This window comes from Sorex araneus, chromosome 8, assembly GCF_027595985.1.
Source record: "Sorex araneus isolate mSorAra2 chromosome 8, mSorAra2.pri, whole genome shotgun sequence".
NCBI classification, from domain to species: domain Eukaryota; kingdom Metazoa; phylum Chordata; class Mammalia; order Eulipotyphla; family Soricidae; genus Sorex; species Sorex araneus.
Genome location: NC_073309.1, coordinates 46,967,130 through 46,994,337, shown reverse-complemented (window position 1 = coordinate 46,994,337; position 27,208 = coordinate 46,967,130). Strand labels below are relative to the sequence as shown.

Here is a 27,208-nt window from a genome sequence, read left to right as displayed (position 1 = left end):
GCAGGGCGCTTGCCTGGTTTAATCGCAGGTACTCAATACCCTGAGCACTGCAGGAGTAATCCCTGAGCAGAGAGTAAGCCCTGTCACCGCCAGGTGTTAACACCCAACCCTCCCCTCTCCAGCAAAAATTAAAAAAGCTGATGTCACTGCATATATTCCTTTAAAAAAAGCTTTGAAGGGGCCGGAGCAATAGCACAGCAGGTAGGGCGTTTGCCTTGCACGTGGCCAACCCGGGTTCGATCCCTGGCATCCCATATGGTCCCCCAAGCACTGCCAGGAGCAATTCCTGAGCGCAAAGCCAAGAGTAACCCCTGAACATCGCTGGGTGTGACTGAAAAAGCAAAAAAAAAAAAAAAAAAAAAAAAGCTTTGAAGATTTCCTATAGATGCTTTTTATCTAATTTTTGGGGAGTGGGAGCCTTGGATCACACCCAGGGGTGCTCACGGTTTATTCTTGGCTATGTTCAGGGATCACTCCTGGTAGCGTTCGGGGAACCATCTGTGATGCTGGGGATGCATGCATCGGATGCATACAAGGCCAGAGGCTCTGCACTATCTCTCTGGCCCCTGAAGAATTTGTTTTCGAGCCACATATGGCAGTGTTCAGGGATCACTCCTGGAAAGTTTGGGCACCATATGGGATGCTAGGGATAGAACCTGGGTCAGCCACATGCAAGGTAAGCACCCCACCCACTGTACTATCACTTCAGCCACTGGAAAAAAAGAACTTTTTAAATGTAGGTATTGTATTTTTGTAAGTATTTTTGTCAAGTACTTTCTCTGAATCTGCAGAAATGACCATCTGTATGAGTCTAAAAGTTGGACATGAGCATATATCAAATCACAGGGGAAGAGTGAGCCCACGTGAAGCTCAAGAACAGTCAACCAGGCTGGAGCAATAGCACAGCGGGTACGGCATTTGCCTTGTACGTGGCCAACCCAGGTTCAATCCCCGGCATCCCATATGGTCCCCCAACCACTGCCAGGAGTTAACTCTTGAGTGCAGAGTCAGGAATAACCCCTGAGCATTGCTGGATGTGATCCAAAAAGCAATAAAAAGAATAGACAACCACTCTGCTGTCTAGGAACCAGGTTTGTTGTCACTCAGGTGGGGACTGACAGGAAATATGTATAAAGAAACCATCTGGCTTAACAGAAACCTTGTGTACATTGTCCGGGGGGGGGGGGGTGGCGGGGGGGAGGTGACAGCAAGTGCAAACAGTTGTCAAAATTCATGACGCTGTAAACAAACAGATTTATGCATACTCCTGATGCCTCACATGGCACCGCCGCATCTAAAGTGCAGGTCACAGCCAGGTGAAACGCTCTCTGGACCCTCTAGTGAGCTGCCCCCTGCAGTGGGAGAAACACTAGTTCACAGGAGCGGCAGGGTTGGGGGAAAGGAACTTGCGTCCAATCCACATATCTTCCAAATCTTGCAGAATTCCTTTTGGAAGCACGATGGCAGAGGGTGGTCTGCCCTTTTATTCAACAAAACCTTGAAAGGTAACAAGACACCAGGTGCTGGAAAGGCAGAGCAGATGAGTCAAAACTGTCCCCCCTCACCTTACTTCATGTGTTCTTGTGGAGATTATGGGGTTTTGCTCTTTGTAGGTTTGATTCTCTGCAGGGAGGTCTCCTCCGCCCTAAGTCTCTCCTGTCATGTACCTGCTCGGGGTTATGTTTCTGAACCAAGTCCTGCTGTCTCCATGCTCAGGAGACTTCTCTGCTATGTGGTCCCCATGGCCCACTCTGGCTGAAGCCCTTTCTGACCAAGCCAGTGCTGTCAGGTGTGTGATGAAGAAAACGATGAAGAGGAAGACAGTCCTGATGATCAGACGCATCCGGGCTCTAGCTGAGGTTTGGAAAGCATCTCACTGCGCTTCCTGCCAAAAGGCATTCTCTGAAGGGGCTGCGACTCTGCCACCCTCGTCACTGGCGTGGACGCGCTGATGGATGACGAGGCTCGAGCTCCAACTGAAGCCCTTGCCGCACTCGGCGCACTTGTAGGGCTTCTCCCCTGTGTGGACGCGCTGATGGGCCTGCAGGTACGAGCTCCAACTGAAGCCCTTGCCGCACTCGGGGCACTTGTATGGCTTCTCCCCTGTGTGGACCCTCTGGTGCGCCTGCAGGTAGGACCTCTGTCTGAAGCGCTTGCTGCACACCTCACAGCGGTAGGGTTTCTCGCCCGTGTGCACGCCACGGTGGGCCAGGAAGTTGGAGGCTCGGCAGAAACCCTTCCCGCACTCCTCGCACTGGTACGGCTTCTCGCCTGTGTGGCACCGCTGGTGGGCTTGGAGCTGCGAGCCCACGCTGAAGCCCTTGCCGCACTCGGCGCACTGGTACGGCTTCTCGCCCGTGTGGACCCGCTGGTGTACCTGGAGGCTAGAGAACTGGCTGAAGGCCTTCCCGCACTTCTCGCAGCGGTAGGGCTTCTCCCCGGTGTGGATCCGGCAGTGGACGTTCAGATCCGAGCTCCGGCTGAAGCCCTTCCCGCACGTGTCGCACTTGTAAGGCTTCTCGCCCGTGTGGCCCCGCTGGTGGGCCAGCAGGTTGGACGCCTGGCTGAAGCCCTTCCCGCACTCCTGGCACTGGTAGGGCTTCTCGCCCGTGTGCACGCGGCAGTGGATGTGGAAATCCGAGCTCCGGCTGAAGCCCTTCCCGCACGCGTCGCACTGGTAGGGCTTCTCGCCCGTGTGGCCCCGCTGGTGGTCCAGGAGGTTGGAGGCCCGGCAGAAGCCCTTGCCGCACTCGGCGCACTTGTAGGGCTTCTCGCCCGTGTGGCTCGTCTGGTGGGCCTGCAGGTGGGAGCCCACGCTGAAGCCCCGGCCGCACTCCTCACACTTGTAGGGCTTCTCCCCAGTGTGGACGCGGCAGTGGATGTTGAGGTGGGAGCTGTAGCTGAAGCCCTTGCCGCACACCTGGCATTTGTAGGGCTTCTCGCCCGTGTGGGTGCGCTGGTGTGCCTGCAGCCGGGACAGCCAGCTGAAGCCCTTGCCGCACTCGTCACAGCGGTACGGTTTGCTGCTGCCCCGGCGGGGCCACAGGGGTGTGCCCTGATCGAGTCCACACTCCTGAGCCCAAGGGGGTCTCACGGGGCCGGGCAAGCTTCCCTCCATGTTCCTCCCACATTGCGCGGATCTGTGGGGATGCTCTTCGGGGACAACGTGCTGGTGAGGAGGCGGGCACCACTGAGAGACAATCTGGCACCACATGTCGCCCCTGGGTGACTTCTCCCTGCTGTGGGTTCTGTGATGGGCTTGGAGACTTGACAGCCGACGGAAGGAGCTGGCACATTTCTCACACTTATAGGGTTTCTCGCCCACCGGGGGCGGCTGGTTCTCTTGGCGAGGCGTGCTGGGAACTGGACTGTCCTCCCCGTCCTCCCCCATGGGGGGTCTCTCTGCACGGTGGACTCTGTGGTGCATCTGCAGACAGATATTCGGACGGAAGCCTTTGCCACGTTCCCCATTTTCCAAGAGGGTGCCGCCCTGCTTTTCCAACTGAGAGGCGCCCATGTGAACACGCACTACAGATTCCTGACACTTGGCTAACTCCTTCGCAACCTGGAGCCAGATCTGTGAGCAGGAAAGTTCCCCACGGGGCAGGGACTTTGATGCCTCTTCCTGGAGAGCCTCCAGCTCATTCAGATTCTTGTCTCCTGAAAGAACTAAGAGAATAAAGAGAAGGCATGTGAAGGTTTTGTCATAGGCTAAAACAAAGGCACACACCTCAGGCTTTACTTATTCAGAAAATTTCTTTTGACTACATCACCACATATTGCACCCTCTGATTTACCTGCCTCCAGGAGGCAAGAGGTGGTCTGCCATGCTCCATTCACTGTGTATTAATGAAACCCACTTAGAATCATACTATTTATTTTTTTTGGGGGGGAATGGGGGGAAGGCAGAGGGTGAGCCACATCCAGTAATGTTCAGGGGTTGTTTCTGGCTCTGGGCTCTGGATGGGCTCTTTTCAAGATCTTCTGAGAATTTCTTTTTCCCAATCAAAAGCAGTATTTTCTTAGGAAACTTGCCTACAAAGTGGCTCTCGGGGCCGGAGATAAGGCACAGAGACTAAGGGGCTTGCCCTGTATCTTGCCAAGAGTGACCCTTGGTGGTGCTCAGGGGATCATATACGGTGCTGGGGATCAAACCAGGGTTGGCTGCATGCAAGGCAAGTGCTTTAACCCCTGTACTATCTCTCTAGTCCTAGAATATTACATTTCATAAGCAAGCCAGAAGTTAGAAAGTTCGTGGTCACTTGAATGAAAAAACAAACAAGCAAAACTCCTCAAGTATCTGTGCAAAGATGAAACCACAGGATTCAAGTATTAGCTCCAGGGGCGAATTTGCATGTGCATCGTGCAGCTGGCCCAAGTATGATCCCCACACACTGGAGCAATAGCACAGCAGGTAGGGCATTTGCCTTGCACGCGGCCGACCCGGGTTCGAATCCCAGCGTCCCATATGGTCCCCCGAACACAGCCAGGAGTAATTCCTGAGTGTAGAGCCAGGAGTAACCCCTGTGCATCGCTGGGTGTGACCTCCAAAACAAAAAACAAAAAAAAAAACCAAGTATGATCCCCAATGCCATGTGGTCCTTCAACACCACCAGGAGTCATTCCTGAGTGCAGAGCCAGGAATAAGCCCTGAGTATCACTGGGCATGACCCAAAATGAATAAATAAACAAACAACAAACAAACAAAAAAAAACCTAACTTGGAAATTATCTTTTCAAGATCTTCTGAGAATTTCTTTTTCCCAATCAAGAGCAGATATTTTCTTAGGAAACTTGCCTACAAAGTGGCTCTTAGGGCCAGAGATAACTGACAGTGATTAAGGGGCTTGCCTTGTATCCTGCCAGAGTTCAAATCCTGGAGCACCGCCAGGGGTCACTCCTGAGCACTGAGCCAGGAACAGCCCCTGAGCATGGCTGGGTATATCCCAATCCCACCTCTCCCCTAAAACGGGGGTCAAGTAACAGTGAAAGTGCAACCAAGACAGCTGCAGTAATCTCTGGCCTGGTCCAGTCCGGGCCCAGTCTTGAACCAACAGTAGAGCTGGGGAGATGACCAGGGCACAGGACGTACGCAGAGTCCCAAGGATCTTACCCGAGCTGCCGCCACTATAGGTAACTGTCCTCAGCACCCAGCGCTTTTCTTCTCTCCCCAGCTGGGACAGATCATCTGGTGTGAAGGACTGATGCCCTGAGGAAAGGCAAGGACCAGCAATCCGTTAAAGGGCCAAAGGACTGTGATGCTACTGCGCAGTTCTCAAGACAGCAGCTGCTGAACTTTCAAATATGCATTTAATCCATCGGAGGGCATAAACCCAGGGGGTGTAGTCTTAAATATAAATTAAGGCAGGGGAAAAAATGGCTCTTTTCATCATACCCTATGATAGGTGTGTGGTCTCACCCTGAGACACAAAGGTGGGGTTTTTAAGTTTTCTCTCTCACATTGTTCTTGGCGACAGACCATACGGCTTTTGCCATGATGTGCAATTACTGCCATATGCTCTTGAGCTGCTAATTGGAGATGACCTCAATTTGACGAAGGCCAAAACGCACGGTCAGGCTGCCAGTTTACAGTCCATTCACAAAACACACTCTAGCCAGGGGGAAAGTCTAGAAGGGACCCCTGGACGGCTCAGGGGTAGAATGCCTGCCTTGCAAGTATAAGGCATCAAGTCCCATCCCTGGCACCACCCACACGCTGAGTGCCAACCTGGAGGTAACCCGGGATCACAACCAATTGTGCAATCTCCAGAGTAGTCAACCAAGTGAGTGAAAGAACTGAGACCAAAGCGTGTAAGCGTCACAGCAAGTGAGGACAGCAACCACCCAAATGCATGGAAGAACCCAGTCAAGAGTACCACCCAGGAGTTAGGAGAGCTGGGGCAAAGGTTAGAGCCCCGGCTTTTTATGTGGCCAATCTAAGTTCAATCCCCATAGGGTTCCCTAAGTACCACCAGGAGTGATCTCCCTGAGCATAGAGCCAGGAGTAGCCCTCCCCCCCCCCCCCCCCCCGCAAAGAAAACAAAACAAAAAGAATCTACAAAAGAAAGACAGAATTTAATAGTCCATCTTTGTCTCAGAAGGACTAGAAAATTGAAGTTGGTACAGGAGCTCCAAAGCTGGATTCATTCAAGGCCACCCCCCATACCGGGAGGTGAAGTTCAGTCCCTCAGGGAATGTCCTCACCCAGGGACAGCAGGTTCCAGAAGTTCTCCAGCATCACTTCCCGGTACAGTTTCCACTGGTCTGGCTCCAGCAGCCCCAGCTCCTCCTCTGAGAAGACCACAGCCACATCCTGGAATGTCACCACCTCCTGCAACCCCAAACAAAGGGCATCTCAATTTCCCAACAAAGAACCCTTTGGAAGAAGGGAAACAACTAGGCAGAGCGGAAGGCTGTGCCAGACCAGAATCACCTTGAGGACAACATAAACATTCCAAACAGTAACAAATCAGGTTGCAGATTAAGTGCAGAGGAAAACAACTGTTTCCAATGGATGCTGATTCCCCATGGAATCTTCTCTTAGGATCAGACCCAAGCAGGGCCCCCCTCCCCCCCCCCCCCCCCCCCCCCCCCCCCCGGCAGCATCCAGGATTCTGAAGCTTCAAAGCTAGTATGTAAGAGCAGGCTCTTTTTTTTTTTTTTTTTTTTTTTGCTTTTTGGGTCACACCTGGCTCTGCACAGGGGTTACTCCTGGCTCTGCACTCAGGAATTATCCCTGGCGGTGCTCAGGGGACCATATGGGATGCTGGGAATCGAACCCGGGTCGGTCGCGTGCAAGGCAAACGCCCTACCCGCTGTGCTATCGCTCCAGCCCCAAGAGCAGGCTCTTTTCTCATGACTTCCCTCATTGGTGCATCCCCGAGTAGGAACACATGTGATCCACCTGGCCAGCCAGTGAGGACAATCGTTCTTTTATTTTTTATTTTTTTTTTTTTTGCTTTTTGGGTCACACCTGGCGATGCACAGGGGTTACTCCTGGCTCTGCACTCAGGAATTACCCCTGGCCGTGCTCAGGGGACCATATGGGATGCTGGGATTTGAACCCGGGTCGGCCGCATGCAAGGCAAACGCCCTACCCGCTGTGAATCGTTCTTTTTTATTAGGTGTTTTGTTTTGGTTTTTAGTCAAATGCAGTGATGCTCAGGAATTACTCCTGGCTCTGCACTCAGGAATCACACCTGGAAGCACTCAGTGGACCATATGGGATACCAGGGATCGAACCCAGGTCAGCTGTGTGCAAGGTAAGAGCCCTATCTGCTACACTATCACTCCAGCCCATACTTAGTTTGTTGGGGGTCACACCCAGCAACGCTCAGGGTTTACTTGGGGCTCTGCATTCAGGGAATCACACCTGGCAGGGCTTGGAGGACCTTATGGATATCAGGGAACACGGGGTGCTGGGAATCAAATCTGGGTCACTCAGGTGCAAGTCAAGTGTCCCCCCTGCTATATTACCACTCTAGCCCCAATCCCCAGAAATCTGGCCAGTGGGGGGAAAAAAAACTGATTCTGGTTATGTGTACTTACTGGGTCTCCTATTCGCTTATCATATTTCCATATATGGACTGGTTTCCTCTACTTTTTGGGTTACACCCAGCGATGCTCAGGGGTTACTCCTGGCTCTGAGCTCAGGAATTACTCCTGGTGGTGCTCGGGGGACCATATGGGATGCCAGAGAATGAACTTGGGTCAGCCACATGAAAGGCAAACGCCCTCCCCTCAGAGCTATCGCTCTAGCCCCGGGTTATCTTTTGGTTCTGTAAAATTTCTACTAAGAGCTTTTAGCTTTTGATTTTTGAGCAGATATAAATATTTTCCTCCTTTTCTTTGGTGCTTGGGGGATCCATGTGCTGGGAATCAAGCCAAGGCTCCTCATAAACCCCGGATACTTGTGCTATCTCCCAGGGCCCCCTATTCCTCTTTTATTTTTCTTTTTTTCCCAGACCTGTGCACTCCTGGAGAGATTTGGGAACTCTCAGGGGTGACAGCAATCAAACCCAGGTAAGCCGTATACAAGGCAAGAGCCTTAACCTGCTGTAGTATCTCTCCGACCCTGCCTGCTATTGATTTTTGGCACTGCCTATCAAGTTAGAAAAGGTGACTCCACTGAATGCAAAAGCAGAGCAGCACCTCGTCTTGGGTATGGTTGAGGGGCTCAAGTCACATTGCTCAAGTCCTTCAAAGAGAAACAAGTCACATCAAATTGAGGAGACGACACTTTTAAATTCAGAAAGACAAGACCGACTAACCTTGAATTTGGTCATTTTGTCCTCCTTCTCTGGAAAGGCTGGGTCTGAGGAAGGCACAAGGGGACAGGGAGAAAACAGCCATCAGAATCTTGCCAACACTGTCACGAACTCTGGCTGCTGGACGCGACATAGCCATAGCCTGGGTGCTCCTTCAGCACAGTGGCATGAGTGCAGCATCTATCCTGCCTATCTATGGGAGAGCTGGAGGAATGAAACAGGAGGCAGGAAGCTCTGAGGACGCTGTGAGGGAGCATCATCCCAGAGCAGCAATGCAGCAGCAAAGCAGGTGATACACAGCCTCATCAACAGTCTTTAGGAGTTGTCACCAAGAGCTGATATTCTCTGCTTTCTTTTTGTATATGGGGCCACAACTGGAGGTGCTCAGGGCCTCCTCCTGGCTCTATGCTCAGGGATCACTCCTAGCAATGCTCAGGGAACCATATATAGTGCAAAGGATCAAACGGGACAGCCAGGAGCAAGATAAGTGTCTAAGCCTGGTCAGCCACGGTCAAGGCAAGTATGCAAGCCAGGAGTAACTCCTGATATACTTGCTTTTTGGCCCCTTGTCTTGTATTTTCACACCCGGCAGTGCTCAAGAGTGACCCCCTACAGGTGCTCAGGGGACCATTATACCGTGGTGGGGAATCGAATCAGGGTGGGCCACATGCAAAAGTGCACATACCTGTGTGGAAACTATGGGATGAGTCATGGAACTCTGACTCAGGTCATCAAAACCCTGAGCCTCGTTGTAGGAGGTGAGAACCTACAACGAGATAAAAAAAAAAAAATAAGGACTGTCCTAGGATTACTGTGAGAAATAAATGAGACAATAAGGGGCCGGAGAGATAATTCAGTGGGGAGGGTGTTTGCTTTCATGCAGATAACCCGAGTTCTAACCCCAGCATCCCATATGGTCCCCCAAGTCTGCCAGGAATGATTCCTGAGTGCAGAGTCAGGAATAACTCCTAAGCATCACTGGGCATGAACCAAATACTGGGGAAAAAATAATAAATGAGTCACTTAGGCAATGTCCTGACACTTGAGGAAGCTCTCAATAAATGCTGATTAGAACTGTTTGCTCCCCTTTTACAAAGGAGAAAACTGAGGCTTGGCCGGGAGGCAGAGAACACCTGGTGGCAGTTCTCTACCAGAGCTGGCCTTCTCTATCTTCCTCTCCGGTGCTTCTACCAGTAACGGCAGATGGGAATGCGAGTCTCACAGGAGAGAATAGAGAACTGGAGAACTCGGCAGGAAGGGAACCCAGGGAGACAGTGCAAAACAAGGGGAGCACATGATTCACATGCTGGAGCCCCAGGTCTGATCCCCAGGACCCATGTCCCTGGGCACGGCTTAGAACCACCCCTGAACACTTTGATGGGAGTATTTCCTGCGCAATGCCAGGTGTGATTCCCTCCACCTGCTCTCTGCAAAAAATAAAAAGGATGGTCAAGGAAATAATACAGTGGTGGGTTAGGCACTTGTCCTGCACATGGCCAACCCAAGTTCAATTCCTGGAACCCTATAGCATCCTCTGAGCACTGCCAGAAACGATCCCTGAGTAAAGAGCCAGGAGTAAGTCGTGAGCACTGCCTGGTATGTATACCCCCCACCCCAAAAACAAACAAACAAAACCCAGACAGGACTATAAAGCCAAAGGGTCTGTTTCAGGGAACAGAGAAGAGAGTTATGAAGGGCTGAAGGGTGCAGGCCCTCTGATGTAAGCAGGGATATGTAATCTGGGCATCTCTGACTTGCTAGTACTTTGTTCGTCTTTGTGTCTCAGTGACTGATCTAGAAAGCAGAGAATAATGGCAACAATAACAGCACAGAAATGTCTGGCAGCTTGAATGTCCCCCCAAGAAGTTCTCTCAAGTGGTTGCTGTTCATGGATGAGCAACAGTGTGCCTCTCTCTCAGGGTGGCATGAGGAGCTGATGTGGGGCAAGAATCCAGAGACTATGCAGCCCTGCAGTGAGCACACTTGTGCAGTACATAACCTGCCCAACCTTACAAGGCAGCCTCAATAACAACACTTGGGTAGCTCTTAAATGATACTTATTCCAGAGTGTGTGTGGAAAGTCAGGGAAAACTGCATTGGCTGGGGGTGGGGGTGGGGGGACCCAAGGACACTCCTTGCCCAGCTAGGTGAGTTGGTGGTGCCAGGTACCAAAATCAGGGCCTCAGCCCCTGCACACAAGGCATGTGTTCCAGCCCTGGCCCTAATTGCTTATTAATAATATTATTCATTCCACCTCAAATTAAAAACCCGAGCATGGAAAAACTTTCCAGTCTTATAAGTAATACCCTTTCAGAATTTGTGGTTCCCTCTGTTCCAACTCTCCGCTTATTCACTCTGTTCAGTGAAATATTTTGCAGGGTGATCTTTCCATCAGCTCTATAGGAGAGCCAATAATGGATGGGTAAGTGAGCTGGTGAGGGGAATGGAACTTACTCAGTTTTCTATCTCCAGCACTCGGGCCAATGCCTGTCACACAGGAACTGCTCGGTAGACATTTGGCCAGTCCCAGCAGGTGGCAGCCAGGCAGAAGCGTGAAAGATTAACAGAAGCAGCGTTCTCAAGTTGCCTCAAGTGAGCCATTCCAAGGCCGATCGCAGATGGAAGGATCTGGAGAGGCTGATGGGTTGTTATTCGCATGTTTCCCTTCTTGGTCTTTCAGAGGTTGTCCATGGGCAAGACTGGGGTCATCTTGGCCAGGAAGAGAGGCTCCGGACTTTTAAAAATATCTTCTTAGGAAGGTATGTTCTACTCTTCAAAGTCAGCGTCTATGGGCCAGTGATGGAGTTCAGCGGGGGAGCACTTGCCTTGCACATGTGAGGCCATAGGTTCAATCCTGGGCACTGCCAAAAAAAACCCAAAAAACCCCACAAAGTCACATGTGTACATGGCCTCTTGCTATAAAAATATATGGCAAGTATCCACTGGAATATTCAAAATGACTCATCGTCTGCCTGATGGACACCAGGTTAGTTTATTAATTCCTCCTTAAATATATCAGTGAAGGAATTCAATGATTGCCCAGGCTCAGTTTCAACTGCCCAAAGTCCAAGAATAAGGAAACTGCTAATTACACCATGTATGGCTAAGTAGCAGAGCCAGACAGAAGGGCCTTGGGAAACATGGGGTGAGCCCGGGAGGGGACTCAATAAATTCAGCTTCATGAAGCCCTGGAGGCTGACTGAGAAAGGAACTCAGGAAAAACGGAAAATGGTGAAAAGAGCAGTGAGGATGAATCAGAGGCAAAGGGATAGACAGGGAGGCAGGACTCAAACCAGGACAGGGAGGACAACAATCTACTGCAAAGGCTCAAGGAAGGGAGGGTAAAAAGCTACCTTTGGTAGTAGGAGCAGACTCAGGTTCCAACGGAACAATCTGAGAGGGAAGAAAGAGGCTTGGACAAGCTTCGGCAGCCTGCTGTGTGTCTCATTTCTAGGAAGCGGGAAGTATTAAAAACCTTCTTTCCTGGTGGCCCTTATCACCCCAGATTGCCCCTGAATCACTTTTAAATATTTAGATTCTAAGCAATTCAACCTGGCAGGTTGAGTAACTTAAGTCTCGTGGCCCAAGGCTGTCCAACAGAAACCCAACACAGCTGAGTTACCGTTTGGGCTTTTTCACTTGGGGGTGGGGGTTGGGGCTTTGGGTCACACACGGTAGGGCTTGGGGGCGACTCCTGGCTGTGGGCTTGGGAGGCACTGCGGGTGGTGCTCAAGGGATCCAGTGACATCAGGGCTTAAAGCCAGGCCTCCTATTCTGCAAAGCCCGTGCTCCGACCCCCTTGCACTATCTCCCTGGCCCCATTTCCTCATATTTCAAAGAGAATAATAGCATGATAATGAAAAGATTAAGAGTTGGTGCATGTGCTGTTTACAATAGCCAGAATCTGGAAAAAACCCGAATGCCCTAGAACGGATGACTGGTTGAGGAAACTTTGGTACATCTATACAATGGAATACTCTGCAGCTGTTAGAAAAAAGGAAATCATGAATTTTGCATATAAGTGGATCGGCATGGAAAGTTTCATGCTGAGTGAAATGAGTCAGAAAGAGAGAGACAGACATAGAAAGATTGCACTCATCTGTGGTATATAGAATAACAGAGTGGGAGACTAACACCCAAGAATTGTAGAAATAAGTACCAGGAGGTTGACTCCATGGTTTGGAGGCTGGCCTCACATTCTGGGGAAAGGGCAACTCAGAGAAGGGATCACTAACTATAATGTAGTCGAAGGCCATGCGGGGGGAAGGGTGTTGCAGGCTGAATGAGGGCTAGAGACTGAGCACAGTGGCCACTCAACACCTTTATTCCAAACCACAACAGCTAATTAAAGAGAGAGAGAACAGAAGGGAATGCCCTGCCACAGTGGCAGGGTGGGGGGAGATGGGATTGGGGAGGGTGGGAGGGATGCTGGGTTTACTGGTGGTGGAGAATGGGCACTGGTGAAGGGATGGGTTCCCGAACTTTGTATGAGGGAAGCATGAGCATAAAAGTGTATAAATCTGTAACTGTACCCTCACGGTGATTCACTAATTAAAAATAAATAAATTTAAAAAAAAGAGTTGGTGCATGTAAAGCAGGGGAAATTATTTTTTCATTTAATTTTGCTGCTGGTGAGGTTACAACAGCATTAATGCTTCTGCTTCTGATGTAGAGAGTTACTGCCTCACAGCCACCATCAAAGTACCGAAAACCACCTACCAGGGTCCCTTCCAGTGGCCCCGGACCTCCCGCTTGGCAACCTCAGTTCTGTTATCTAGTCCACGATTTCTTCTCAATGGATACTGACCATCCCCTTCCTTTGTGAGCAGTAGAAATTCTGAACCCCAAGGTGTCCACCAAATGTTAGCTCTTCTCAGACCCGATATACACACAAAAATCCCCATGCAAGAAACAAAAGAGCCAGTAGTCACAATGTTTCAAAGCGAAGTTGCTCTCAACTGTGACAAAAAGGAGCAGAACTGGGCAGGCTTTTCAATGATATGAAGAGGTCAGTGGATTCTGCGGCCTATCAGAAGTGAGAGGGAACAGAGGACTACGGAGAGAAGCGATCTTTCTCCTCTGGCCCGTGGCTGCCGGCATCACACTCGCTGAGTTACTCCTCTCTGCTGACCTCATGGCAGGCACTCTGACAACAGGATGTGAAGCAGAAGTTCCCACAGCCCATGAGGAAAGATAGGAAGCCAAAAGTTGGCTCAGAGAAATAGTATGGGGGTTAAGACACTTGCCTTGTATGGGGCCTGCCCAGATTCAGTGAGCTCCCAAGGGGGACTGCGCAGATATCTCTCTCTCTCTCTGTCTCTCTGTCTGTCTCTGTCTCTGTCTCTCCTCTCTCTCTCTCTCTCTCTCTCTCTCTCTCTCTCTCTCATACAGGAGGTCTGGGTTCAATCCCTGGCACAGCATGGACAGCCAACAATGGGACCGCAAACCAAAACAAAATAAAGCGAAACGCCTCGGCCAAAGTCAAGACTACCCAGGACACATATGACCTAGACTCAAATCCTAGAGATAGACCCGAGGATTTCACACATGCGCGGAAGGTACTCTAGCACTGCGAGCCACAAACCCCAGTGCTCTTCAGAAACACATCCCCTATTTCCACTATTTTTGCTGCAAAACAGGCGGTGAATGCAGTGCTTACCACACAGGCCTCTGGCAGTGCAGCACTTTATTTTTATAAAGCTTTCTGCAACTTAAAATTACTTTTCTTTGTGGGGCCACACCTGGTGGTGCTCAGGACTCTGCTCTGTACTTGTTCTACGTGTTTCCCCAATTATTTAAGCAACAACCAAACACTTCTGTGGCAGAAAACAGGCCTGTGGGGTGGTGGTGGGGGGTGTACCACTGCCAGGAGTCCTGGATTTGTCCCCTCCTTTCTGCAGCCCTTCAATCCCAGAAGGGATGGAAGCTGGAAGAAACAGCTCTTGTGCATGTGCTTGAAAAAACCTCTAAGGGAGAGTGTGTTTGAGTGTGTGTGTGTGTGTGTGTGTGTGTGTGTGTGTGTGAGAAAGAGAGAGAGAGAGACAGAGAGAGAGAGAGAGAGAGAGAGAGAAAAGAAAAGTGCCTGCCATAGAGGCAGGCGATGGGGTGATGGGAGAGAAACTGGGGACACTGGTGCTGGGAAGTGTACACTGGTGGAAGAATGGGTGTTGGAATACTATATGGCTGAAATCTAATCATGAACAACTTTGTAAAAGTCTCTCTCACAGTGACTCAACAAAAAAGTGAAAAAAAAGAAGAAGAAAAAGCCTCTAAGGGTAGAAAAGGCGCAGTGCTGTTTCTCTAAATACTGGTCAGTAAATGTGAGCACAGCCTGCTTTCCTTATTTTTTCTTGGGGGTGGGGGTGGGGGGCTTGGTTTACATCTAGTGGTGTTGGGGAGAGCATGGAGGGGAGGGCATGGGGGGAATCCCCGCTCTGTGCTCATGGGAGCACGTGGTGAAGGAATCAAACTGGGGTCAGCTGCATGCAATGCAAGTACCTTAATACCTAAGCCTACTCTCAGACCCCGAGGGGATAAGAATTAACTAGTTGAAACAGAGGGACAGAAAGGGGGGGCGGGCTAAGGCCTTGGATGCAACTGACTGCAGTCTAATCTCTGGCACCGCATATGGTCCCCTGAGCAATGCAGAGTGAAGAACAACCAACCCCCTAAATAAATAAATAAACAAATAAATAAATAAATAAATAAAACAAGGGCAGCATGTAGTGTACAGGGCCCTTGCCTTGCACGCAGCCAACCGAGATTTAATCCCCAACACTCTATATGGTCCCCTAAACACCGTCAGGAGTGATTCCTAAACACAGACTCAGGAGTAAATGCTGATCACCGCTGGGTGTGCCTCCAACGAAAGCCAAACAAAGAACCCTCTCCCACACAGACAAAAAATGGTGAACAGAGAAATATCTTTGTTTTTGTTTTTTTGGGAGGCTACACCAGGCTATGCTCAGGGTTTGTTTCTGGCTCTGTGCTCAGAGACCACCACTCCTGGGGGGGCCCTGGGATCATATGGAATGCTGAGGATCGAATTCGGGCCACCTGCAAGGCACCCTATCTGCTATTACTGTTCGTACTATTACTCCGGCCCTGAAATACACCTTTCTGATGCATATACTAGCAATAATGTGTACAAGCTAGCTTCTAGCTTGTCACACGCCTAAACGCTTCCACTTTAAAAAGGAGGTTAAAAAAAAAAAATGTACCTTGTCATTAATTCTCAAAAGAAACACGCCAGGGAAACACTCATAGGATCTCCTTTCACTGAAAGGGAAACTGAAACAGGAAGACTTGCCCAGCATCACGCCGGGAGGCAGTGATCAAGGAAGGATGGAGGAGCGGGGGAGCCAGGTTAGCCCACAAACCCTGAGGGTTCCCGTCTGGACCCCCAGCACTCCCCAGCGCCTCCCACGCCAGAGGTTCCGCTGCAGGGACTGTAGAGGAGGTTAGGAAAGCGGCCGCCCGCTGCTTCTGGAGTGCCTTTTCTCCCGGGTCCCAAGGGGCGGCCGGCAGGTCCCACGACCAGGTGGGAAATGTTAAGAGGTCGTCGAGGTCCGCGGCTCAACTCACCTCCGGAGAGAAGCTCAGGCCCCGATTGCAGCACCCTGGAGCGGAAGTTCCACCGTAGGCGCCGCACTCCGAACTTCACCTCCCAGGGGCCCCTCCCGATTTCCGGACTCCACTTCCCAGAAGCGCCCCCGACTTCCGGACTCCACTTCCCAGGAGCGCCTCCCGACTTCCGGACTCGATTTCCCAGGGGCGCCTCCCGACTTCCGGACTCGATTTCCCAGGGGCGCCTCCCGACTTCCGGACTCCACTTCCCAGGGGCGCCTCCCGACTTCCGGACTCCACTTCCCAGAGCCACCCGTCTAACTTCCGGACTCCATTCCCAGGGGCGTCGTGGAACGAGGCGCGCCCCGCCCCACGCGGCACCCGTGCAGGCGCCAGTGCCGCTACACCCTGACCCCCGAATCATCGGAGAGCTGCCGCCCCCTCGTTTTTGTCCTCGCGGATGGAGAGCCCTTGGTGACACCCCCTGGTTCACCCGCGGAGCAGGGCACACGCCCCAGCCCCCCCGGAATCAGCGCACCCCAGTCGCGTCGGGACCCTCCGTAAGGCCCGGCCGCCCCCAGTCGGCAGTTTTCCTTTTGAAAGAGCTGCAAGGAATCTGGTATTTGAGGTTTCCGGCGCTTGTAGAATTCACTTTGCTTTTTTTTTTTTCCTCGTTGTTTACTTTTACAGTTGGCAGAGATTGAAAATGTAAAAAATAAGTGGAAAATGTAAAGGGATGCTCGTGTGAACTAAAGTTAGCGCCGTGAAAGTAAATGTTGAGCTTCCCTGGCCAGGCTGTCACAATTACCGTGGTCTGAACCCACCCTTGACCAAATAACCATTTAAAAAGGAGGTGGGGGTGCTGGAACGATAGTACAGCGGGTAAGGTGCTTGCCTTGCACACAGCAGACCAGGGTTCAATCACCGGCATCCTATATGGTCCCCCAAGCACTGCCAGGAGGAACCCTGAGCATCATCGGGTATGGCCCCTAAATCAAAATAAAAAGGAGCTGGGGGACTGTACAGATAGTATAGGGGTTAAGACGCTTGCCTTGAGGGTGGGTGGGGGTAGAAGGCAACCCGGGTTGAACACTGGCACTACATATGGTCCCCCGAGTCCTACCTGAGCACTGCCCGGTGTGGCTCAGAAAATAAAACATTATTGAAGAACATACTACAAATCTAATTTACATACATCTAATAAATAGGTTCAAGTATTTAAGAATACAAGAATTACAAAAAAATTTTTTTTAAAGTGCAAATTTTAATGTACCAGGAACAAAGCAGAACAGAAACTTTTTCTGGGACTATGGATCAAACTCTGACTCAAACATATAAAGCACACACTTTACCACTGGGCGCCATACTAAAAATACAGAAATTTAGAACTTTATGGTCAGAACAGAATAATGCACCCAATAACTGCTGAGCTGGGGTAGGGGGGGTCCATGTGGTGTGGGGATGGTATGGGAGGCTCCCATAGGCCAAGCATGCACTCCAGCTCTTTAAACCATCTCTCCGCCAGAATATACATCTTTTTTTTTAAAAAAAAAGTTGTGCCACAGAGATAGTACAGGAATTAAGGCACTGCCATGCATGCTGACACCAGTTCAGAGCCGTGGTACCAGGGGGCCAGAGCGATAGTAGAGTTGGTGGGTGCTTGTCTTGTAAACAGCTGAAATGAGCTAGTTCAATCCCCAACACCCTATATGGTCCTCCAAGTCCTGCCAAGAGTCAGGAGTAAACCCTGGCACAGCCTGGTGTGCCTGCCCCCCCACCAAAAAAAATATCCAAACAAAAAATCCCTGGTATAGGTTCCCCAGTACACCAAAGATTACTCCTGAACAGAAGCCCTGAGCATTACTAGGTGTGGTTCCAAGCTCTGGAGGCCAGAGAAATAGTACAGCAGAGAGAGAGAGTACTTGCTTTGCATAGAGACTACTAGGGTCAATCCCTGGCAGACCATAAGGTCCTCTGAGACCCTCCAGGAATGATCTTTGAATACAGAGCCAGGAGTAAGTCCTGAGCATCGCTAGGTGTGACTATACACACACACACACACACACACACACACACACACACAGAGAGAGAGAATAGTGAACGATATTTTTATTAGGTTGGCTTTTGGGAAACGCCATACTCAGCAATGCTCAGGGCTTCCTCATGGCTGGATTTGGGGGACCCTCTGTGGTGCTGGAGATTTGAAGCAGTTTGGCTATCTACAAAGCAAGCACCCTACCCACTGTACTATCTCTGCAGATCCTTTTTTATTCTATTAACATTCTCAGTTCATAGATTTGCATGCTAAACAAGATAACCTTCCTTCCTTTCCCCTTCCTTTTTCCCTTTATTTCCCTCCCCACCTTTTCCTTTCTTCCTTCGCTATGGACTGTTCCTCCTCTTCAGTTTTTGCAAGGGTTTGAGAACTGAGTTTTGTGCAAGGAGGTTTTTATTATAGATTTCATCTTGATTCAGTATTTGTCTAGACTTTCTACTTCCTAATAGTAATGTGAGATTTGTTTCTTGGAATTGATTCACTTCTTCTAGATTCATTATTTTACATAAAAATTTTTCATCAGGGGCTGGAGAGATAGCACAGCAGGTAGGGCGTTTGCCTTGCACGCGGCCGACCCGGGTTCAAATCCCAGCATCCCATATGGTCCCCTGAGCACGGCCAGGGGTAATTCCTGAGTGCAGAGCCAGGAGTAACCCCTGTGCATCGCCAGGTGTGACCCCAAAAGCAAAAAAAAAAAAAAATTCATCAGTTACATAATGATCCCACGTAGTTTAGTGGTATCAGTTGTAATGTCTCATCTTCCACTTTCTATTTTTTAAATTGATTTATTTTGGCTTTTGGGCCACACCTGGCAGTGCTCAAGTTACTTCTGGCTCTGTGCTCAGAATTATTCCTGGTGGGGCTTTGGGGACTAAATGAAGTGCTGGGTAACTAATCTAGGTTGGTTGCATGCAAGGTAAGCACCCTCCCTGCAGTTCTCTCTCTCTCTCTAGCCCCTCCTTGTTCCTTTCTTCTCTTGCTGCCTTGCACTGAAAACTATTGATTTTATGTAGTGGTATGCTCTGATTTCCTTCTTTTATGTCTTGTGAATATACTATAGGTTTTGTCTTGTGGTTGCCACAAAGCTTATTTATAGATTGCAGCAGTTGCTTAACTGCTACCAAGGTTTCCACTACAGAATCAAGAAAAATGTTCCCTCCAGCTTTCTGCCTGTCTGATTGTGGCAGACAAGATTAAATGATTAACTGGAAGAATACAGAATGTGGGAAGACTCTCAACTTACATATAGAGGCTCTCAACTTACACAAAATCACAGAATTCACACTGGCAAGGGCCACATGAATGCAAAGATGTATTCTTCCATTTAATCATTTAATTTTGCATATGTAGAGGGTAGGAGTGATAGTACATTCAGCTGACCCAGATTCAATTCTATCCCTGACACCATCCCTGACACCATATATGATCCCCTGGGCCCCACCAAGGGTGATCCCTGAGTGCAAAGCCATGATTAGGCCCTGAGAACGACCAGGTATGCCCAAAACACACACATACAACTGATAATTGATATAATTGATCGATTGATCGTATGAATGCAAAGATGGTGAGAAAACTTTAAAGCTGCATACTTTACTCAACATCTGATAATTCATATCAACTTGAAGTCATACAAATGAAAACAGTATGGGAAGTCCTTCAAGTCATGCTGGAGTGTAGAATAACACTGGGTTTGTCTTTTCAGCCTTGCTGCAGGGAACTTAGTTTACCTTAAAGCAATGTCCTTTTTGTATGGACACAGGAAGAGAGTTAATATTATGCTTTGTTAACTTGGGAGCTGATTGACCCCAATAATATTTATTCTTGGGCATCTGCTTTCTCAACTCAGTTGCCCTTACTTAGTTCCTAGCACCCCAAAAGCAGGGTTCCAACAAGGGACAGAATGGACCCAGGGCAAGCTGTGAGCTACCCTGGCATCAAAGTGGGCCAGGCCAAAGCGCCACAATACTCAACTATAAGTTGAGAGCATAGTCATAGACAAATGCTGTCATGATCCAAAAGTAACGACGAGACTAAGACCCTGCTGGGGTTAGGAAGACTAACCTGATCTGAGGACTGTGGTCTAGAAAATATAGTGAGATGTCCTCAGGAAGAACTAAACTTTAAGTTTGATATATCTGTTACTGTGCTCATGCAGATTGACATTGCTAGAAATATTAGAAGTAAATTTACTATAACTATTTAGGTGGAGGAAAGAAGAAAGCCACACCCTGGATGGGATCCCACCCTTAAGCGGATTACTAGGAAGTAATCTGGAGTAAACTCCTTAGATGAGATTTTGTTAATCTCCTGGAGGAGTGGTCTTACCCCTCTTTGTTGATTTGTTAATGTTCAACCCACCTTTGTGTCACCACCCTATGTGACTGCTATATAAACTAAGACTATAAGAGAAGTAGAGGGGGAAGACACAGAAGCAGAGCACAAGGAGGAGCCATCCCAATCCAGTCCATACACAGTGGCTCAAGAGCACCAAATGCGAGCAGTGAGAGAGAGAGAGAGAGAGAACGCCACCCTGAGAGTCCTCGAACAACACAACACACACATCGCCCCCTTCCGTGCGCGTGTTTGTATTTTTTACACTGGAGAACTTAAAACACATCAGTCAACTCCTGCTGGAGAGAAGCCCTAGGAATGTAAGGAATGTGGAAAAACCTTTACACTAGTTCTCAACTTTTTTTTTTGCTTTTGGGTCACACCTGGCTCTGCACTCAGGAATTACTCCTGACGGTGCTCAGGAACTATATGGGATCCTGGGAATCAAACCCAGGTCAGCCACGTGCAAGGCAAATGCCATATCTACTGTGATATCACTCCAGCCCCTCGTTCTCAACTAATTTATTATTGACATTTCATACTGGTTTGAAATATATATATGGTTCCTTCACTCTGGACCCATCTCACAATTGAAAAACTTACAAACTCATGTTGCTGTATACTTTTCATAGCATTATGGAATCAAAACCAAAAATACATAAGGTAAAATACACATGAATCAATCCAATTGCTCTTTTATAGATATGTATTGAATATCTTAGAGTTACACGTGTCTTTGGGTATGAGAGATTCAACAGTGAGACATTTTCCCTGGTTTCATTAAACCAATTTGGACCAGAAAAAAAAAATCAATCAACATGTAGAGAAATAATCAACTCAGAAAATTTTATAATGTTTCTGCTCTGAATGCAGGTACAGTATAATTCAACAGTCCCATGAGGTACTCTAATTCCCCCCACACAACACAGTACTCCAAAGGACACAAAATGGAAGGGTCTCAGTGAAGGATCATACTGGAATGCTCCTTCCGGACAGGCCATGGCTGGTACTGCCATGCAGACTATGAATGTTCCTTAAAGAAACTGCCATGTACTCAGTGACTTTGTCAAAAAAGAAGTTAAAACACAGGAAAGAAGCAGAAGATGGCACTAGAAAAGTTACAAGGAGTTCCAATTCAAAACACAACTCCAGTCCAGTAATTTAAAAGGATGGCTAACTGCAATACAAAAACAAAAGTTCAGGGAACCAAAGAGAAAATACAGTGGGTAGCGTGCTTGCCTTGCACACAGCCAACCCGTGTTTGATCCCCGGTATCCCATATTGTCCCCTGAGTGTAGAGCTGTCCTTGGCCCACCAAAAAAGGGGTCCATTTAAAAAGCAATACTATTACACAAATCTGAGTAAAGAAGTAAAAAATATCTTTTTAAGATGTTAAGAAATATTTTTTAAAGTATTTCAACCAATATTTAACCAATGAGATCATGCAGTGCATAAAATATTTGCTAATTTGGGTACACCCACGATTGGGAAGAAGTCAACCAATCTGTCAGTACAACTGATCACAATACAAACTTATATAAATAAAGGAATAAGAATAAATGATTTTTAATAAAATTCAAGAATCCATTTTACTTAGATACAATGAAGCAGTTTTTACCCTTAAATAAAGCATCAGAAGGCAACCACTTAAGAACATGTTGCTGTCATCCATCAATGCCAACTAAGTTGGTGAATGAAATTTTCAAATTGAGGGCTCACTTAGTTATAGCAGCAGTTCTCTTTGTAGTTACATATGTCTAAATTAGTAACATCATGGAAATCAGCATATCTATGGCAGTATTTCAAACACTAGACAAAGCTTAAGAATTTTCTTCACTACAGGTTTTAGGAAAGCTGTTAAAATGCTCTTGGTTGTTCCTCAAAGAGAAACTAATAAATGTTGCTTCAAAGATCACTTAACCAGGGCTGGAGCAATAGCGCAGCAGGTAGGGCACTTGCCTTGCACGCAGCCAACTGGGGTTCGATTCCCAGCATCCCATATGATCCCCTGAGCACCGCCAGGGGTAATTCCTGAGTGCAGAGCCCCTGTGCATTCATTCTCCAGGTGTGACCCAAAAAGCAAAAAAAAAGATCACTTAACCAAAGAATCCTTTTTTATCAAGCACTAATTTTTGAGACTCTAATGCTAGGATAAGATACCATTTCCACATCTATTTATCATACAAAGATGGTAACCAGGAGGAGTGAAACAGTGATTCAAAATGATGACAGGTCATCGACTTCAAGATGCAGACTAAAAAACACAAAACTCCTTTTCAGAGCTCATCATTATGATTTTCTTCACCCAAAGCCATATACACTTAAGAAAAATTATGAGAATATGCAAGGGAGATCTCTCAAAAAGGACTGGAGCACAAGCTCCAGGTTTATCCCTTCACCCTAGTACCTTATGGTTCCCCAACACCAAGCTGGGAAGATCTCATGAGCACTGCCAGGATAGGCCCAAATCAAAAATGAACAATCAGAAAAAAAAAAAGAACAATCAGAATGAAGTATAGGGGCCAGAGAGTACAGGGGGGAGGAAGCTGACCTTGCTTGTAGCCGACCCAGGTTTGACATGCCCCCTCCCCAGAACCGCCAAGAGTGATCCCTGAGCACAGCTGGGCTGGCAGTATGCCAGGCAAGTACCTTAACCACTATATTATCTCTCCAGCCCCCCGCAAATATAGATTTTTGTTCTTTTTAATTGTAGTTTACCTTGAAGTGTGAGTTGTTTTCATTACTGGCTGCTTGTCTGTTGAAATTCATTGCTTCACACCTTTCCCTGCTTCTTCAAATGGTATATTCCCAGCATCTTAACACTGAATTCACATTTCTTTTCAACCTTGATTTCTGATGCAGATTCAGGGAGAGATTCTGAATCTCTCAAGTTCTGTTCTACTAGATTTTATCCAGAGTGGACTACTTGAAATTCAAAATGTATATGAAGTTATTTGTAATCATAAAACAAATGAGTGAGCTGGCAACAGTGTCTTTCACCCGCCACATGTGTTCAGTGGTCATATGCTGCCACCAACAGACTCATGAAGGAGGGAACAGGGCCTCCAGGCTGGTTGGTGATCAGTTGTCGTTTATTCCATTCTCCTCACGCACCTGTTCCAGTCTCACACTGCCCCTCATTCCTGTCTCCTCCTGTCCCCCATGCTCATCATTCTGCGCTCCTTCTTGCTGCCGTGGTCTCACACCAACCTCCAAGCACTGGAGGTAGCCACCATATCTAGGTCCGATAGCACAATCAACATATGAAAGCCCTTCCAGAGTTCCTGCAGCCTGGAAATCCGCTTAAGCGTGAATTTCTACCTAGGGGTGTGTTTCTCCTTTACTTAGTCCAATAACCATTTAAACATTCATCTTAATTCTACTTCTTAATATTAGCTATTTTGTATTGACACAGTAAGAGATACATTAAACTTATAGGGTGGCTCTCCTAGGGACATCTCTCTATAGATGTCAGACTACAGTGCTCAGGCCAGATTAATCTTTCCTAACAGGGTCCTAATCCAGTTACTCTTTGGATCATGACAGAATTTGTCCATGACCATGCTCTAAACTTATAGTTAAGTATTATGGTGCTTGGCCTGGCCCATTTTTTTGTTGTTGTTTTTTGGGTCACACCCAGCGATGCTCAGGGGTTACTCCTGGATCTGCACTCAGTAATCACTCCTGGCAGCGCTCCAGGGACCATTTGGGATGCTAGGAATCGAACCCGGGTTGGCCGCGTGCAAGGCAAATGCCCTACTCGCTGTGCTATTGCTCCAGCCCCCTGGCCCATTTTGATGCCAAAATAGCTCACAGCTTGCCTTGAGTCCATCCTATCCCTTGTCAGGACTCTGCTTTTGGGGTGCTAGGAACTAAGGGTAACTGATACTTAAGTCAAGAAAACAGATGCCCACAGTGAATATTATTCGGAATCAATTAACTCCCAAATTACAAAATCACAGCATTAACTGTCTTCCTGTTCTATACAAAAAGGACATTGCTCTGAAGTAAACTATGCAAAAGAATGTAAGGGAAGGAGAAAAGCAGTATTTCACTTACAAATACAAATCAACAGTCTGACCTGGGTATAAAGGTGACTGACCAGTTGGGGAAGCAGAGCAGAGAGGTTAAAGATAAACACACAGGAATGGGAGTGTCTTGGGAGCACTATGATGGGTGTAACCCAATAAATCTAAGCTCCCTGAGGCCAGGGAGAAAGGACAAACCAATGTCATTGGAAGTGTTTTGTTTCTGAACCACACCCAACAGCGCTCAGGCTTACTCCCGGCTCTGCTCTATGTTTAGGGATCACTCCTGGCAGGTTCAAGGGACCATATTGGCACCATCAAAGAACCAGATCAGCACAGAGATAAACCCGGAGCCGCTGAGCGCGAATCGGACCCTCTGCGCCTAAAGACTTTGATTCCAAAGATGTAACACATTCGGGCATCCGCGATGCACTGGGACACCAAACTGGGCTACAACTCGGTGCTGCTGGGGGTGGATATTTTTTTCCTCCCCACCCTGTCTTCCTGCATGGAAAGCGGCGGGCTGGCGGCACCATGTGGCAGGCGCCATCTTCTGTAACTCCAGACCCACAGGTATTCGGATTTTACTTTGGGGGCTCCCAGGAACTCATGGGAAGGGAGCGTAACCGGCACGCCCTCGGCCCAGATAAACCCGGAGCCGCGGAGCGCGAATCGGACCCTCTGCGCCTAAAGACTTTGAATTCAGAGACTTCTTACAGCAATGCACTGGGACTGTGAGCTGGGCTATGTAATTTCTGGCAGAATTTTCCCTGGACTTTATACAGAAATCCAAAACTGCTGCGTCCGCGCGACTTAACATTTATAATTGTCAGCAATGTGAATCGGTCCCATTTGAACAGGTCTGACTTGGGGGGGAAACTCCAAATAATAACAGTAAGTTTTTGTTGAAAATATTGAAGGTTTTTAATGTAGCAGCCACCTCTGGACTGTGAACTAAGCAAAAGCCCCACGCTGGCCGACGTGGCGTGGCGTACACCATACTATGAGGCGCAGGAAGGGGGATGAGGGGGAGAAAGAAAAAAAAAAAAGGGAAAAGGAAAAAGAAAAAAATAGAGAGAGAGAGAGTTATGTCAACTATAGTGAGTTTTGTGTTGAATTATGGAATGTAATCAAAGTAAAGAAAAAATGAAGTGAAATTCATTAGTTATACAGTAGGGGGTAGGGAGTGGGGGCGGGGGGTATGCTGGGGTTTCTGGTGGTGGACTGTGGGCACCGGTGAGGGGATGGGTGTTTGAATATTGTGTGACTGACATATAAACCTGGGAACTTTGTAACTTTCCACATGGTGATTTAATAAAAATTAAAAAAAAAAAGAACCAGATCAGCACATCCAAAACAAACACACCAGGCACTGTACTATCCCTCTGACCCATCTTTTTATTTTTTTGTTTGTTTTTGTTTTGAGTCATACCTGGTGGTGCTCAGGGTTCACCTCTGGCTCTGTGCTCACTCCTGATGGGCATGGGGGACCACATGAGGTGGCAGGGATTGAACCTAGGTCAGCCACATGCAGGGCAAGAACCCTACCTGCTGCACCATCGCTCCAGCCCCAAGAGATGGAAGTTTTCCTAAATTCCTTTCAATGAAGGGGTATTCCTCTTTTGAGAATTCATCAGTAACATACTAATGACAATGATGAAAAGTTAATACGTACTGAATGTAAATTATATACCAGGTACTCTGGTTTGGATACTAAGGACCTGGCAAACACAGAATCTACCCACTCTCCAACAGCACTACTTAACAGCATCAATACACTAAATCTATCCAATCTAATAATTATTATCATCAATGTTTTATTGAAGGAGGGGCTACACCCAGCAGTGCTCAAGGATTACTTCAGGCTCTGCACTCAGGAATCACTCCTGGCAGTGCTCAGGGGACCATCAGATACCGGGAATTGAATCCAGGTTAGCCACATGCAAAGTAAGTGCCCTAACCACTGTACTATTGCCCCAGTCCTCAATATTAGTATTTTAAACATGATGCCCAGAGATAATAATCATTTTCATGTGTTCCATAGGTAGTAAGGAGGTGGTGAGGTAGAACAATGTCTTGTACTATACTGATAAGGGTTTTCCCATATATTTTTAGAATTAATTTGCTAAGTTCAGCAAAGACTGAAGTGAGGATTTTGATTTTTTCTTCACTTTTAGGCCACACCCAGCACTACGAATAGGTCACTTCAGGTAGTGTTTGGGGTACCCTATGTGGTATTGGGGGTCAAACTGGATCAGCCACATGCAAGCACCTTAATGCCAGTACTATTTCTCTGGACCCTGGGAATTTATATACTCACTGTAAGAATATATTTGACATAAATCATCCTCTCACAGGAACAAAGAAATACTTTCCACACTTGTCCTATCTTATGTAATTGAACCTTGTGCAAATTAAGTAAGCTATTCCTCACAACCATATTGTGGCTTATCTCATGTTTCAGTGCTAATGTTATCTCTAAAACTCTTTATGGAAAAGACAAACTCGTTTTGTTTTGGGACCATAATTGCTGGTGCTCAGGACTTACTCCTGGCTCTGTGCTCACCTGGCAGTGCTGAGGGTTGTAGTGCCAGGCATCAAACCCAGGTTGGCTGCATGCAAGACAAGTGCCTTACCTGCTGTACAGTCTCTGTGGCCCAAACAAGACAAGCATTTTTTTCTTCATTTCCAATTATGCACAAACTGATCAAGTGCTGGAGAGCAAACTCAGGATCTCACATATGCAAGAAAAATTGAGCTATATCTCCAGCCCCACAGACCGATACGTCTGTAATATATAATAATAATACTATGCAATATAAAACTATAAGTTTCCAAGCTAATTTTATGCTTGTTTGTTTGTTTGTTTGTTTGTTTGTTTTTGTGGTGACAGTGATACTGGAGAAGGAATCCAGGGCCTGTGGAAACAAGGCAAGTGTTTCACCATTAAACTATCTCCCC

At 47.9% G+C, this 27,208-nt stretch overlaps 2 protein-coding genes across 5 annotated transcripts in view; one reads left to right on the top strand and one right to left on the bottom strand.

The window, feature by feature from the left end:
- Window positions 1-1,079: 1,079 nt before the first annotated feature.
- LOC101556226 (zinc finger protein 45) lies at window positions 1,080-15,949 on the bottom strand. 4 transcript variants are annotated; one of them, XM_055145279.1, is made up of 7 exons: window positions 15,851-15,949; window positions 10,721-11,127; window positions 8,952-9,032; window positions 8,270-8,313; window positions 6,204-6,330; window positions 5,113-5,208; window positions 1,080-3,669 (listed from the first exon to the last, which is right to left on the bottom strand). In XM_055145279.1, exons 4-7 carry the CDS (start codon window positions 8,282-8,284, stop codon window positions 1,874-1,876), a joined length of 2,034 nt encoding a protein of 677 aa, XP_055001254.1. In that variant the 5' UTR covers window positions 8,285-8,313; window positions 8,952-9,032; window positions 10,721-11,127; window positions 15,851-15,949; the 3' UTR covers window positions 1,080-1,873. The 4 variants fall into 4 exon arrangements, with proteins under 4 accessions (XP_055001254.1, XP_055001255.1, XP_055001256.1 ...); XM_055145280.1 differs by lacking the exon at window positions 8,952-9,032; XM_055145281.1 differs by lacking the exon at window positions 10,721-11,127 and having other exon boundaries at window positions 15,851-15,868.
- A 226-nt stretch (window positions 15,950-16,175) lies between these two features.
- LYPD5 (LY6/PLAUR domain containing 5) overlaps window positions 16,176-27,208 on the top strand; it is a 38,556-nt gene continuing 27,523 nt past the window's right edge. Inside the window, exon 1 of the mRNA XM_055145284.1 lies at window positions 16,176-16,451. The gene's annotated coding sequence lies outside the window, so the exon portion shown is untranslated. The remainder of the gene's footprint in view (window positions 16,452-27,208) is intronic.